Here is a 15,377-nt window from a genome sequence, read left to right as displayed (position 1 = left end):
ATTCCTCCAGCCCGGCACCGCCTTCCTGACCTGCAGTCTTCTTCTTGACCTCTCCGCCTCCATCCTACTCCGACCTATCACCCTCACCTTGACCTCTTTCCACCTATCACATTTCCAACGCCCCTCCTCCAAGTCCCTCATCCCTACCTTTTATCTTCTCCTGCTGAACACGCTCTGCTCATTCCTGAAGAAGGGCCTGTGCCCGAAATGTCGAATCTCCTGTTCCCTGGATGCTGCCTGACCTGCTGTGCTGTTCCAGCAATAAAGTTTCAACTTTGATCTCCAGCATCTGCAGACCTCACTTTCTCCACGACCTGAGTAAGGCCAGTTCAACTTTGCCTTTAAAAGATTGGTATATATTCGATTGGCTTTTCAGCAAAGGTGCTGACTACACTGCAGAAATTCTGACAGATCACCATATTATCTAAAATTCAGCAAACTATCAAGCAGGATTCAACTAATCACATCATACTTGGGTGTATTCACCTATTATGAACAAGGTGGACATGGTAGAACCTTTGCCTATGAGGCGTTTGAATGGCAAATACAAAGAATGCTCTCAAATGATTGGATCATGCCATCGACGCGTGTATTGAGTCGTCTGCACACATTGCTGTCAGGATTCTTGGTGTTGGCACAACCGATAAAGCCCAGCTAGACACTCAATCAAGCACTTACAATTTGCAGCTGCCCTGCCCATTTCCTGTCAACTGCCACAGACATGTTGGACAGAGAGTAATTAGTAACCTACTTAGCCAATGGAGATCTGGAGATCTAGTGGACAAGGACTTTGCATGCTGGTGATAATAGTTCTAGAAGATGTCTGGAAACAAATGCCAAGTCCATACACTATTTAAATTGCAAAAATTCAAACCCAGAATTTTGGAATCTTATCCAGTAGAAACATTTTTTTTAAATATCTATTCTGAAAAAGGATGCTGAAAAATCAGAAATTCATGCAAGGAACATAAGGAATAGATGCCTTACCTGAAGCTTCTGTAACAATGCAATGTCTGCAATTTTATCTTTGTCCTGCTTTGCTTGTTTTGCTTTCCAGTATTGTTTTTGTGCTGAGTAGCGGTTCATAGGACATACTTTGAACAGGCAATCTGCAACATAGAGATTTTAAACATTTAAAAATAATGGTTTATTCAGACACCACAGGCAGAATTGTCTTGCAATAATATGGAGAATCACGTGAGATTGGCAGTAAGGAGAAAGGTCAAGAGCAAAGTGTCCCATTTTCCAGTTGAGTGTTCAAGGGGCAACATGAGATTCTTACTAGTGGGCAAGGGACTGTGTGATACTGTTGCTCTTTGAAGGGCAACATCATTCACAATTGAAGCTCACTCCTTCACACAACAAAATATTCTGGGTACAGTGGTAGCTATTCTCAATTACATTGCTTACTTGTTATTTACAATACAATGAAAGGAAACAGTAGTCATTCCTCAATGAATGTCCACTCAGCTTACTATTAGTGAATATGTACACGTTCCCTTCTTGATAGCTCCTCATCATCTCCAACAGCTTTGAACTTTCCTAAGTCCTTACCAACTTGTCTATGTAAATCTTCACTTCCCCACATTACTGATCCTCCTATCACAGCCACTGATTCATTTCATAAACATTCCAGATATAGCAGTTCTTTGATTCTCCCCACCATTAAAGCCAGGATGCTACTGGCACTCGATGACACCTGCCCCATCTCTAACATTTCACTCCGTTGTACATACTGAGTTGCTGTCTACTTTACAACTGTGATCCTAACTGCATCCCAACTTGATGTCTTTAATCCTCTCAACTGAGTTCCCATGCTTCTCTCCGACAATAGCAGCCCTCCACCACTTTGACTTCTGGTGGATGGGTCCCCAAAGTAAAGAACTCCGCTACTTTGTCAAACACCAGTTAGACAAGAAAAACAGCTGAACATCCCACATGGCATGGACCGACGGCCTTCCCACCACAACCTGCACTAAGATGCTGGTGGTGACTGAATGAGTCACTTCAGGGGTTCCGTAAACTGAAGACAGGTGGCCTGGCACTCCCCTAATTTATCATAAAATCTCAGAGTTGAGGGTGGATAACTAGGTAACAAGGTCAAATGCTGAATTTCACGTCTTCTAATTCATCAGCATGAAACCATAAAATCTCAGCTCATTGATTCTATGTGCTAGATGTTTGCTGCAGTCTTCAGTTTCATTTACGAGTATTTATGAGTCATCTGCATTCCTTACCTCAAATTCTGATGAAATAATTAGAATAAAAAGTCGATGAATAAAAAGCATGATCCAAAAAGGGCAAAATCAATTTTATCTTGCAGATATGAACATGAAATGAATCAATTTCTTATTCAAGTATGCACAAGTTAAGAATTTTCCACAAACATGATCAGCTTTCACAATGAGAATGGTTTCTGCTTCAGTGAAAATCTTAAAGATCCACTCTAACAGCAAACAGATTTTGTCTGTCTCTAAAGATCTGTATTAGCTTGCAATATGTTTAAGTTTATTTTCTGCAGAATGTATGTTAAATTTGCATAATGTCTGCAAATTTCAATTGTTGCCTTTTACTGCTGTATTATAAATGCACCTCAGATTCTGGTTGACAGGGTCATATCCAAAGACATTTAATTTATTCCTTAAAGCTCAGTATTTTTGACAGGTTTCATGTTGTTCAGTCCAAGGTTAGAAAAGGAAACAACGATTTAAGTTTCACCAAACTGATTCCATGTAACTTTCATCTCCAAACAATAACTTCATTGTAATAGGAAAGAATCTGATTGTTGCTATTCACAGTCATGATTGCTGACACGTACAGATAAATAGAAAGGACTTGCTTTTTCCCATGTCTGTGAAAAAAGTGATAATCTGTTTTGCTCACTTGTTCTGTGACCTTTCTTTGTAAACCGGATAACATAACAATCTATCTCAATAAAGTTTCAAGATATTACATAGATTCGATTGCCTTCAGTATAGAAACAGGCCTCTTCGGCCCAACAAGTCCACAGTGACCCCCTGAAGAGTAACCCACCCAGTCCTATTTCCCAACCATATATTTACCCTTGACAAATGTGTCTAACACTATTGGCAATTTAGCATGGTCAATTCACCTGACCTGCACATCTTTGGATTGTGGAAGGAGACCAGAGGACCCAGAGGAAACCCATGCAGACACGGGGAGAATATGCAAACTCCACACAAACAGGTGTCCGAGGCTGGAATCAAACCCAGGTCCCTGGCACTGAGAGGCAGCAGTGCTCACCACTGAGCCACCTTGCCGCCCAATATACAGGAAGTGCCTGACCTATTATAGTGTACATAAGCTGGAACTATCAGGTTTTCATTAAAAGAGTCAGAAATGGAAATAAATGTCCAATGTATTTGAAGTGGTCAATGCATCTTTAAAATTGGCTGCCAATTGTGACCACTACTCTCTGGGGAGATATTGAGGACAGCAGATGCTGGAGACGTCAGAGTCGATAAAGTATGGCGCTGGAAAAAGCACAGCATGTCAGGTAACATCTGAGGAGCAAGAGAGTTGATGCTTCATGCTGAACCATTGGACTGGAGAGGGGGCAGGGGCTGAGAAATAAATGGGTGGAGGGAGGCTGGGGCTGTGGGTAAGATCGTTGGGACAGAGATAGGTCCACTCCACCCTATTTCAACTCCCCCTCCCACCCTCACCATGACATGCCTATTCTGGGCCTCCTCCACCACATAAACAAGGCCACCAACAAACTGAAGGAGGAACACCTCATCTTCCACCTTGGGAGCCTACAACCATGTGGCATTAACATTGAATTCACCAATTTCCAAACCTCCCCTCCATCTTCTCCCAGAACCAACCCTCTGACTCGGCTCTGCCCTCTTAGCCTGACCTACCTGTCCATTTTCCTTCTCACCTATCTGCTCAACACTTCCCACCGACGTACCTCAATCACCTCCTACTTTCACCAACCTATCACTATCCCAACCGTCTTTCCTCCAGCCCCACACCCTCCATTTACTTCTCAACCTCCTTCCCCCTCCCCAGTCCTGATGAAGGGTTAAGCCCGAAATTTGGACTCTCTTGCTCCTCAGATACTGCCTGACCTGTTGCGCTTTCTCCAGCGCCATACTTTATCAACCACTACTCTCTCGCGTAGGCTTTAAAATTACAGTCCTTTGGATCATAAAGAGTCGGGACACCATCAAATTTTTGGATTTTTCTGCATTTGTTGTTGTCCAGCACAGTTTTGTTTTGCTGGGAAATGCTAATAAAAATGTTTTCTGCAAAGATAGTACTGTTTTCATTTTGAGTCACTGGCTCAATTGGAATTTAGAGCAAATGGATAGACAGCAGTGTGTTAATATCTGGACAGAAGGTTGACACATTTCTGAGACTAAAAATCAGACACTAAAAACTCAAATTTCCTGTTCTACTACCTCAAGCAGTTTGATGTTTGAAATGTTTCCAGTTTTAAGAGATTATATTCCTGATGAGATTTAATTTGGTTTGATGTCAAGGAATAGAACAACCAAAGCTGTAGAGTGTCACTGTAGCACATAATAAACAGCTTCTGGATTTTTTTTAAAAACTACATTCTTACTTTGCCTTTTGCTTCCCAGGACTACTGTCGAACTCTGCCTGAAACAGTCGGTCAGTACGAAGCCAACAGCAACTGGGAGCATGAGCAGGAGGCACAAAAGTTGCCTTTGGGGTGGGGTGTGAAGAGGTCATGGGGTGTAACTCACAGGGAGAGGGGTCAATGGGGTTGGAAGCAAGCTCAAAGGGCCCCTTGCAATGACCAACCCCTATCCCTCATTGTCCCCTTTGACAGATCCCTTCCATGACTTGCTTTGCCATTTATCAGAAAGGGATGATTCCACATTGTTCCTCTTTTTGTATCTAATTTTATACTCTTCTTTAGCTTTAAAGTTTTATGTTGGTTCCACTGATCACCAAGACCCCAGATCAAGATCGCTGACCTCACTCTCAGTTTGTATTTCCAATTTGTGACACTAAAATTCCGCAATCTGAATATCTTTCACTGTTCATGTGTGGGAGGTGAGCATTGGTGACGAGACCAGTACTTATTGCCCAGAGGGCACTTAAAAGTCAACCACGTCTGGAGACACAGGTAGGCCAGAAGTGTAAGGATGGCAGATTTCATTCCCTAACAGTTGCTATTAGGCTGTCTGTTTCATGCTTGGATTCCTGTGCTGTTCATTTGTATTATAGGTTAGAGGTCAGAGCCTTTTAAACATATTCAGTGGATATTTTGCTGCCTAAACAGTGTCAGATGCCGCAATTCCAACATCGATCAAGGAGTCAATAAAACAGTCACTTCTTCCAACATTAAAAACATGAAAAACATTTCAAATGAATTTGAACAGGTTTCCAAAAAGTGCAGCTAAAATGCAGTTCCTGTGTTTTGATGTTTGTCGGCACATAGGTTTGTCATGACATGCTCTATGTCTGACAAGCTGAGACCAATGATTCCTTTAAATTCGAAAGAGGCACCTTAACTTTGGAAGAGCAGTAAGCATTGATCATATTGCTTCTTGGAAAGTAAAACTGTGAGAAGTATTGTTCATATCTAATTCAAATAAAACTTCTCTTATTCCAAGTTCCAAGAAAGTCCTTAGACACACTCGGCTCGAATGAAGAAGATTTGGCAGGATCGCCATACCTTGGAACCCCTTTAGTGAAATTTCGATTATCTGTCATCTGTATTCTTTGCCGGAATTTTAATTGATCCAAGTTTTCTACAAGAGTTTGCTTTATTGCACAAATACCTTATGATATTTTCACTTCATCTCCTCTATTTCCTGCATCTTCCGATATCTTTATTGGCTTAATTCTCATTGCTAGACTATGACTGCATCAGGCAGGTAAACAAAATATCAACGATCCTCATGGGATCCTTTCCATTATGATGGATAAAGGATGTTTCACTGTAATTTATCATTTGAGGAGCTGAGGTGTATTACTGGAACAGCAAGCACATATCCTTTCATAAAACTAACTTCTGTTAAAAAAATCACTTTGCCTTATATTTTTATTTCTTTACTTTTCCCTAGTCCACTATAGTCATTCACTTTACATAGGAAATCAGGCTAAGGCAATGTGCCCAATATCCACTGCTCAATGACAATATAGTCAGAGAAAATTTTATTAATGTCGCATGAACAGATAAGTGGTGGCATTATTTTTTTTAAAATTCAGCTCCTCAATATTTTGGGCAGACCATTGCGATCAGAAATTACTTTCTTCTGCTCTGGTTTCGCAAGATTAGATATGGCCGAAAAGTCCAATGCACGAACTGCAGTCTCTACAACATGTAGGCTGCAAATGTTTAAAGGTGAAGTAACTCGGGTATTTGGAGGTTTGTCTGTGCTCTCTGGTATTTTGACAATATCTGTGTGTTCCTGACAAAATCTCTCAAATCTGTTTGGTGTCTTCCTGAATAAACCTTTTTTATTTTGGTCAGTCACAGGCCAGGGTCTGCCATGAATTGGCAGAAATGTCTGATCTTCCTAAGTAAACTTTGAGAACAATGCCAAAAGTCTTTCCATTGTCCTCCTGGAGTCTGCTTCAGCTACTGAGTTCAAAGTAATGAGTTGGTGTCACACATACAACTCACATACCCCTCTCAGTGGAAACCAATGCTGGGCATGTTGACTTAGGAGAGGATTGTTTGACCTACCACTGGTTTTAGTGAATCTCTAGAATGCACCACTGGTGGCACTTCTCCTGTACTTTGTGGTGTCTGCTGTAGATTGTTCAAGTCACCAAAGCACATAGAGATCATTGCTGCCCAGAAAAGCATAACTTCATTCTTCAGTGTGAGATTCTAGTCCTTAAACATTCTTGTCTTTATTTGGCCACAGTGGAGACAATAATGAATTTCAACATTTATGTCTGCCTTGGTCAAAGTTAAAAATCACACAATACCAGCCTGATGAAGGAGCAGTGCTCCGAAAGTTAGTACTTCCAAATAAACCTACCATTTATGTTTTTTTAAACTTTGTCCACCCCCACCCCCGTCCAACACCAGCACCCCCACATCATACTTTTGCCAAAAGGAGACTCACAAGTTGTGGATCATATAATCCATTATCTCAGTGGTGATCTTCTTTGATGGGTCAATGATTTGCTGAGGAGCTGGTTGTTTAGTTTCTGGATGGTTAGTGAAAGGCCCATTTTCACATAGGATTTGGAGAAGTCCACAATGGTCAGGTGCTCAGCTTCTGGGTGAGTGCCAAAACAAGTGTCATCTGCATTCTCATGTCAAATGACTGAGGTTGGACTGATTTAGTTTTAGATTAAATTTAGCAGAGATAATCTCCAGGCCTATGGCGTAATTTCTGTCTTGATGATCTTATACTTTGAATCAGTGTTCTGCCCTTCCCCAATCATTGCTTATGATTGAAAAACTTCACTGTCCTGCCATGCCACAGCGCGATTACTTGTTTGACTGGTTCTTCAGCTTCTGTCTGCTCCTGAATGCAGTACAGATTATCTAGTTACTTGCATATGATCATGCACAGACCACGATAATATTGCACAGCAAAGTCTAGCTTAAAATCATCTCAACCCTCCTATGATTGGACTTAGGCCCTGTTCTGCTGTGTGGTAGCTGATGTGCAGTGAGCATGTAATGGACAATTCTAATACTGACAAACCTGAGCACTGCACATTACTATGAAAGTCAGAAATCTTCACATCAACATTGTTATCCTTACTGGCACATGACATGCAGCAGAAGACCAAGTGAATGAGCAAGGATGACAGTGCGCCCCTTCCTAGAAGAGTCTTTGAGAGGAGGAGTGGCCTCCACAGGTGAGCTTCAACATTAAACACTAATTCATCTGATGTCTTCCCCCTTTGGATAAGCGAGTACCTTCTGACTGTTCAGTTCACCCCAATGAGGAATCATCAGTGTATATGTTCCATAGCTAAGTCAACAGATAAAGCTAAAGAGAGATTCTACACTGACCTTGAGTAAACCCCAGACCAAGTCCCAGCAGGCAACAAATGATCCTCCTCAGAGGTTTCAACATGTAGTCAGGAAAGATGAAAATCTCTGAAAGGATGTGATTGGCAAGAATGGAGCAGAGAAAGCTGACTTCAGTGAAGTCCTCCTCCTGACATAATTAGAACATCACTTTGTCATAACCAACACCCTGTTTCATCAGTCAGGCAAGCACATGTCCTCAATCAACATCCAAAGTGTAAAGAAAAGCAAAGTACTGTGGATACTGGAGATCTGAAATCAAAGCAGAAAGTTCTGGAGAAACTCAGCAAGTCTGATAGTGTACATGGACGTGGAAACAGAGTTAACGTTTCAAGTCCAATATGATTCTTCTTCAGAACTTCAAACCAGCACTTTCTATTTCTAATTTGAGTTCAAAGGCTAACAACTGCTTGAAGTGGGAAATCAGGAGGGCAAAACGGGGACATGAGATAGCTTTGGCAAATAGAATTAAGGAGAATCCAAAGGGTTTTTATAAATACATTAAGGACAAAAGGGTAACTAGGGAGAGAATAGGGCCCCTCAAAGATCAGCAAGACGGCCTTTGTGTGGAGCCGCGGAAAATGGGGGAGATACTAAATGAGTATTTTGCATCAGTATTTACTGTGGAAAAGGATATGGAAGATATAGACTGTCGGGAAATAGATGGTGACATCTTGCAAAATGTCCAGATTACAGAAGAGGATGTGCTGGATGTCTTGAAACGGGTAAAGATGGATAAATTCCCAGGACCTGATCAGGTGTACCCGAGAACTCTGTGGGAAGCTAGAGAAGTGATTGCTGGGACTCATGCTGAGATATTTGTATCATCGATAGTCACAGGTGAGGTGCCAGAAGACTGGAGGTTGGCAAACGTGGTGCCACTGTTTAAGAAGGGTGGCAAGGACAAACCAAGGAACTATAGATTGGTGAGCCTGACGTGTGTGGTGGGCAAGTTGTTGGAGGGAATCCTGAGGGACAGGATATACATGTATTTGGAAAGCCAAGGACTGATTAGGAATAGTCAACATGGCTTTGTGTGTGGAAAATAATATCTCACAAACTTGATTGAGTTTTTTGAAGAAGTAACAAAGAGGATTGACGAGGGCAGAGCGGTAGATGTGATCTATATGGACTTCAGTAAGGCGTCGACAAGATTCCACATGGGAGACTGATTAGCAAGGTTAGATCTCATGGAATACAGGGAGAACTAGCCATTTGGATACAGAACTGGCTCAAAGATAGAAGACAGAGGGTGGAGGTGGAGGGCTGCTTTTCAGTGTGACCAGTGGAGTACCACAAGGATTGGTGCTGGGCCCTCTACTTTTTGTCATTTACATAAATGATTTGGTACACTTAATGATAAGGTCCTAGGGAGTGTTGCTGAACAAAGAGACCTTGGAGTGCAGGTTCATAGCTCCTTGAAAGTGGAGTCGCAGGTAGATAGGATAGTGAAGAAGGCATTTGGTATGCTTTCCTTTATTGGTCAGAGTATTGAGTACAGGAGTTGGGAGGTCATATTGAGGCTGTACAGGACATTGGTTAGGCCACTGTTGGAATATTGCATGCAGTTCTGGTTTCCTTCCTATTGGAAAGATGTTGTGAAACTTGAAAGGGTTCAGAAAAGATTTACAAGGATGTTGCCAGGGTTGGAGGATTTAAGCTATAGGAAGAGGCTGAACAAGGTGGGGCTGTTTTCCCTGGAGCGTCAGAGGCTGAGGGGTGACCTTATCGAGGTTTACAAATTTATGAGGGGCATGGATAGGATAAATAGACAAAGTCTTTCCCCTGGGGAGTCCAGAACTAGAGGACATAGGTTTAGGATGAGAGGGGAATGATATAAAAGAGACTAAGGGGCAACTTATTCACACAGAGGATGGAATGAGCTGCCAGAGGAAGTGGTGGAGGTTGGTACAATTGCAACATTTAAGAGGCATTTGATTGCAACATTTAAGAGGCATTTGGATGGGTATATGAATAGGAAGGTTTGGAGGGATATGGGCCGCGTGCTGGCAAGTGGGACTAGATTGGGTTAGGATATCTGGTCAGCATGGACGGGTTGGACCGAAGGGTCTATGTCCATGCTGTACATCTCTATGCCTCTAAGTCTTTGATCAAGCAATGGAATGCACAGATGTACACACTACTCACACCATTGCATGTCTCCTCAATCAGTGTACCACTACCAATGTCTCAATCTTCAGCCACCATAGAGTCATACAGATGTACAGCACGGAATCAAATCTTTTGGTCCAACTCGTCCATGTCACCAGATATCCTAAATTAATCCAGTCTCATTTGCCAGCATTTGGCCCATATGCCTCTAAATCCTTCCTATTCATGTACCCATCCAGATGCCTTTTAAATGTGGCAACTGTACCAGCCTCTACCACTTCCTCTGGCTGTTTTTTCAGATTCTGTCTGCTCCTGAATACGGATTATCTAGGTACCTTACTTTTCTGACAACCCATTCCATACATCCACCACCCTGCATGAAAAAGTTGCCCCTTTGGTCCCATTTAGATCTTTTCCCTCTCACCCTAAACCCGTGTCCTCTAGTTTTAAACTCCCCTACTTTGGGCAAAAGACTTTGGCTACTCACCCTAACTATGCCCCCCATTATTTTATAAACTTCTATAAGGTCACCCCTCAACCTCTGACACTCCAGGGAAAGTGGCCCCAGCCTAATTAGCCTCTCGCTATGGCTCAAACCCTCCAACCTTGGTGACATCCTTGTAAATCCTTTCTGAACCCTTTCCAGTTTCTCAACACCATTCCTATAGTAGGGAGACCAGAATTCAATGCAGTATTCCAAAAGTGGCCTAGCCAATGTCCAGGTACGAAAGTGTGCCCATAGTATCTAGTCATCTCTAAAATCAATCAGATTGACCAACAGCTTTTTAAGGTAGGATATCCTCCCCATTCACAGCCACAATTCTCACTTCGAGTCACTCAATGCCCCTCGCAGCGTAAAATGACTCCGGGGCAGCCAGCACTTTTGTGGACTGGCTTGTAACTGATTTCTTAGTCAAGCAAATGGGAAACTGTGTCCTATAATATCCAGCCCTGGGCAGCAAGGGCAGGCAGTTATTCTTCAGCGCTATCAAGCTGTTTCATTTCCCAAGCACTCAAAAGTGCCATGCATGAAGAGGAGTTGCTGAATCTCTGTATTGTGAGAGACTTGACTCTGGAATAACATTATTAAGATCCTCTGCCTCTCTATCTCCTTCACATTCTTGAACACCAAATCTTGGAATAATCCAGTTAATAGTTCTGCTAGAATATGTTTTAAGGTATAATATATGAGTATTTTGAGACATGACATTAAATCTTGTATGTTCGGGAGGTGCAAGTAACATCAAATCAATTGTTCCTGAAGTCTTCAAACACTGAGTTTTCCCCATGTCTGATTGATAACTATGATTAGTTAATAACTCTATATATTTTCTAACCAACCTGTTTAGAAATGTTATAACACACCTCTGGAGCAGGTAGGACTTGAACCCAAAATATATATATACACACACATATCTATCCACTGATGGTAAGGAATGTGCAATTTATTTATTTTCCTGTAGTGCAACAACAAAAAAGCAGAGAAACCTCACAAATTTCTTCTCAATTCTTTCAGTAAAGTTATGGATGAACAGTTCAGCTGAGGAATTATTTTCCCATTTACTTTGAATTGGTTTCCTTTAGATCATTGTGCAAACAAAAAAAAATCATTCTTCAATGGATACTCCCTTGAAACCCTGCCAAAACATTATTTCCCTACCTCTCGCAAACATGCTGTTCCTGAATCCGGTTCCACTGTCACATAGCAACAAATCCCAGTACTTAACAATGTGACACAGATAGCAGCAGTCCAAAGAAATGTGCAAAACATTAAAGGAAATGACCACTAGTATTAATTTGTCAGGTTTTCTTTGTTTGAGGGATCCTTATTTAAATAGGTCTTCTGTAATGTTTAACTCAATTTGAAGAGTGTGACTGAATATTAAATCTTTTCACTCTTAATTTACAAAAAACTCAATTGAACAATTGGCTTCAATTAAAAAAAAGGTATTTAATTGATTTAACAAACAATGCTTTCCAATCACAAAGTGAGGTCATGTCACAAATGATTACTGCATAAAATACTAAGGACAAGGCATCAGTAACTGGCTAACCTATGGAAATGGATCTTTCAACTAAAAGCACTTCTTTGGTTAGCTATGAAAAAACTACAATGCATACTCTCTCCAATGACTACGAAGCAGCTTTAATTTAACCAGGTGGACGTTTCAATTTAAAATATCATCTTCTACTTTTAAAGACCTGAATGAATTTGTCACTGTGTTCATTCACACTCTTGAGAAAGAGAAATCCAATGGCTTTCTCAATTGCAACCAAACATACAGCCATTCAGTCATAGAGATGCACAGCACAGAAACAGACCCTTCAGTCCAATTCGTCCATGCCAACCAGATATCCCAACCTAATCTAGTCCCACTTGCCAGCACTTGGCCCATATCCCTCTAAACCCTTCCTATTCATATACCCATCCAGACACCTTTTAAATGCTGTAATTGTACAAGCCTCCACCACTTCCTCTGGCAGCTCATTCCATATACGCACCACCCTTTGCTTGAAAAGGTTGCCACTTAGGTCCCTTTTAGATTTTTCCCCTCTCATCTTAAATCTATGCCCTCTAGTTCTGGACTCCCCCATCTGAGAGAACAGACCTTATCTATTTACCCTATCCATGCTCCTCATGATTTTATAAACCTCTATGTGGTCACCCCTCACCCTCGAATGCTCCAGGAAAAACAGCCCCAGCCTATTCAGCCTCTCCCTGTAGCTCAAATCCTCCAAATCCTGGCAAAATCCTTTCAAATCTTTTCTGAATTCTTTCAAGTTTCACAACATCCTTCCTATAGCAAGGAGACCAGAATTGCGCACAATATCCCAGAAGTAGACTAACCAATGTCCTGTACAGCTGCAACATGGCCTCCCTAACTCCAATACTCAATGCACTGACCAATAAAGGAAAGCATGCCAAACACTTTCTTCACTATCTTATCTACTCGTGACTCCACTTTCAAGGAAATATGAACCTGCACTCCAAGGTCTCTTTGTTCAGTAACACTCACCAGGACCTAACCATTAAGTGTATACATCCTGCCATGATTAGCCTTTCCAAAATGCAGCATCTCACATTTATCTAAATTAAACTCCATCTGCCACTCCTCAACCCATTGGCCCATCTGATCAAGATCCTGTTGACGGAGGTAACCTTCTCCACCGTCCACTATGCCTCCAATTTTGGTGTCATCTGCAAACTTACTAACTGCACCTCCGATGTTCACATCCAAATCATTTATATAAATGACAAAAAGCAATGGATCCAGCACTGATCCTTGTGCCACACCACTGTTCACAGGCCTCCAGTCTGAAAAGCAACCCTCCACCACCACCCTCTGTCTTCTGTCATCAAGCTAGTTCTGTATCCAAAAGTCTTATTCACCCTGTATTCTATGTGATCTAACCTTACTAACCAGTCTACCATGAGGAACCTTGCCGAACACCTTACTGAAGTCTATATAGATCATGCCCACTTCTCTGCCCTCATCAATCCTCGTTGTTACTTCTTCAAAAAACTTAATCAACTTTGTGAGACATGGTCTCCCATGCACAAAGACATGCTGACTATCCCTAATCAGTCCTTGCCTTTCCAAATGCATATAAATCCTGTCCCTCAGGATTCCCTCCAACAACTTGCCCACCACCAATGTCAGGCTCACTGGCCTATAGTTCCCTGGCTTTTCCTTACCACCTTTCTTAAACAATAAGGCAGCCAGATTTTCAAATGTCAGCATAGTTGGGATTGGGTAAGGGCATAATTTGAAAATTGTGGAGCCTGATGGGTTCCCTAGATCCTAAAACCAATATGACCTACTCCCATTTCCAAAAGAAGGGCAGAAGAGGGACATGTGATGTCCATTAACATCTCATTGAGTTCCTTGAAAGATTGTTACTAGGTCAGGAGGGTGAGGATGCAATGTTCAATGGTGAATTCAGTGAATGTGAACAGCCTGGTGCACTGTAGTGTATAGCTGTCAGGTTCAGTGCACAGAAAAGTGATCTCCATGTTTTAAACACTCAGAAGACTCAGGACCTGGGGACCTTGTGCCAGATCATGTGCAATACCATCCATTTGGCCAAATGGATATTTTCATGTGTGGCTGGCTGTTGGCTCTCCAAGTTTCTACAAAGAAGCAGCAGGTCCCATCTTACTGCCCATCTGCTTTGTCATTCATACATGCCAACATCTCCTGCCTCCTGGAAATGCTTGACATCACTAATTGGCACTGGGCTCACCTTCTGTCCAAATAGGACTGTGCAAGCCATGCAGTTCCAGTTTGGGGTTTGGAAATTAACCAGGTATCAGGGAACTTTGAAAATCTAGCCCAAAACACTCAGACCTATGAGTGAAGATCACAGTGTTAAGGATGTCCATAGAAGGTATTCGGGGCTAAGCCTGAACACTATAAAAGGTTCAATCGTATTTTAGCTATCAATGTTGAAAAATGTGATGCTGAAAAAACACAGCAGGCCAGGCGGCATCCCAGGAGCAGGAGAATCGACATTTCGGGCATAAGCCCTCTTTCAGGAATGAAGCTGGTGTGTCAGGCAGGCTGAGATAAAAGGTAGGCGGGGAGGGGATTTGGGGGAGGGGCGCTGGGAATACGATAGGTGGAAGGAGGTGAGGGTGAGGGTGATAGGCGGAGAGGGAGTGGGAGAGGTCGGGAAGAAGATTGCAGGTCAAGAGGGCGGTGCTGTGTTGAGGGAGACAGGCCGCCTACTTGCGGAACGTTTCAGGGAACACTTCTGGGACACCTGCACCAACCAACCCAACCGTCCCGTGGTTGAACACGTTAACTCCCCCTCCCACTCCGCCCAAGGCATGTAGGTCCTTGGCCTCCTCCATCGCCAGACCCTGACCTCACGACACCTGGAGGAAGAGCGCCTCCTCTTCCACTTAGGAACCCTCCAACCACACGGGATGAATGTAGATTTCTCCAGCTTCCTCATTTCCCCTCTCCCCACCTTATCTCAGTCCCAACCCCTCGGAAATGGTCTGGGTGTGTTATTCGTCGGAGGGTCGGTGTGGATTTGTTGGGCCGAAGGGCCGATTTCCACACTGTAGGGAATCTAATTGCGCACTTCCTCATGTCCTCAGTCTTCACTGCAGCCCCTCAGATCCAGCAGCAGTTCCTCCAGGTATAAGTGAAACACCCAGGGAGTGATCTTCCCTGAGGCTCTAAGTTCTGGTGAGCTTTTCTTAGCCATGTCACAGAGCCTTAGAAATCTTTCCCTTGATTGAATGGACTTATCA

General features: G+C 42.5%; 1 protein-coding gene across 2 annotated transcripts in view; it reads right to left on the bottom strand.

Annotated features, from left to right (window-relative positions):
• itpr3 (inositol 1,4,5-trisphosphate receptor, type 3) overlaps window positions 1–15,377 on the bottom strand; it is a 274,637-nt gene that overhangs the window by 208,504 nt on the left and 50,756 nt on the right. For both annotated transcript variants that reach the window (XM_043716798.1, XM_043716799.1), the window contains exon 3: window positions 988–1,109. In XM_043716798.1, the coding sequence (XP_043572733.1) occupies window positions 988–1,109 (122 nt within the window). The remainder of the gene's footprint in view (window positions 1–987; window positions 1,110–15,377) is intronic.

Source organism: Chiloscyllium plagiosum, chromosome 26 (assembly GCF_004010195.1).
Source record: "Chiloscyllium plagiosum isolate BGI_BamShark_2017 chromosome 26, ASM401019v2, whole genome shotgun sequence".
Taxonomy (NCBI): Eukaryota; Metazoa; Chordata; class Chondrichthyes; order Orectolobiformes; family Hemiscylliidae; genus Chiloscyllium; species Chiloscyllium plagiosum.
This window is presented reverse-complemented; position numbering and strand designations above follow the sequence as displayed.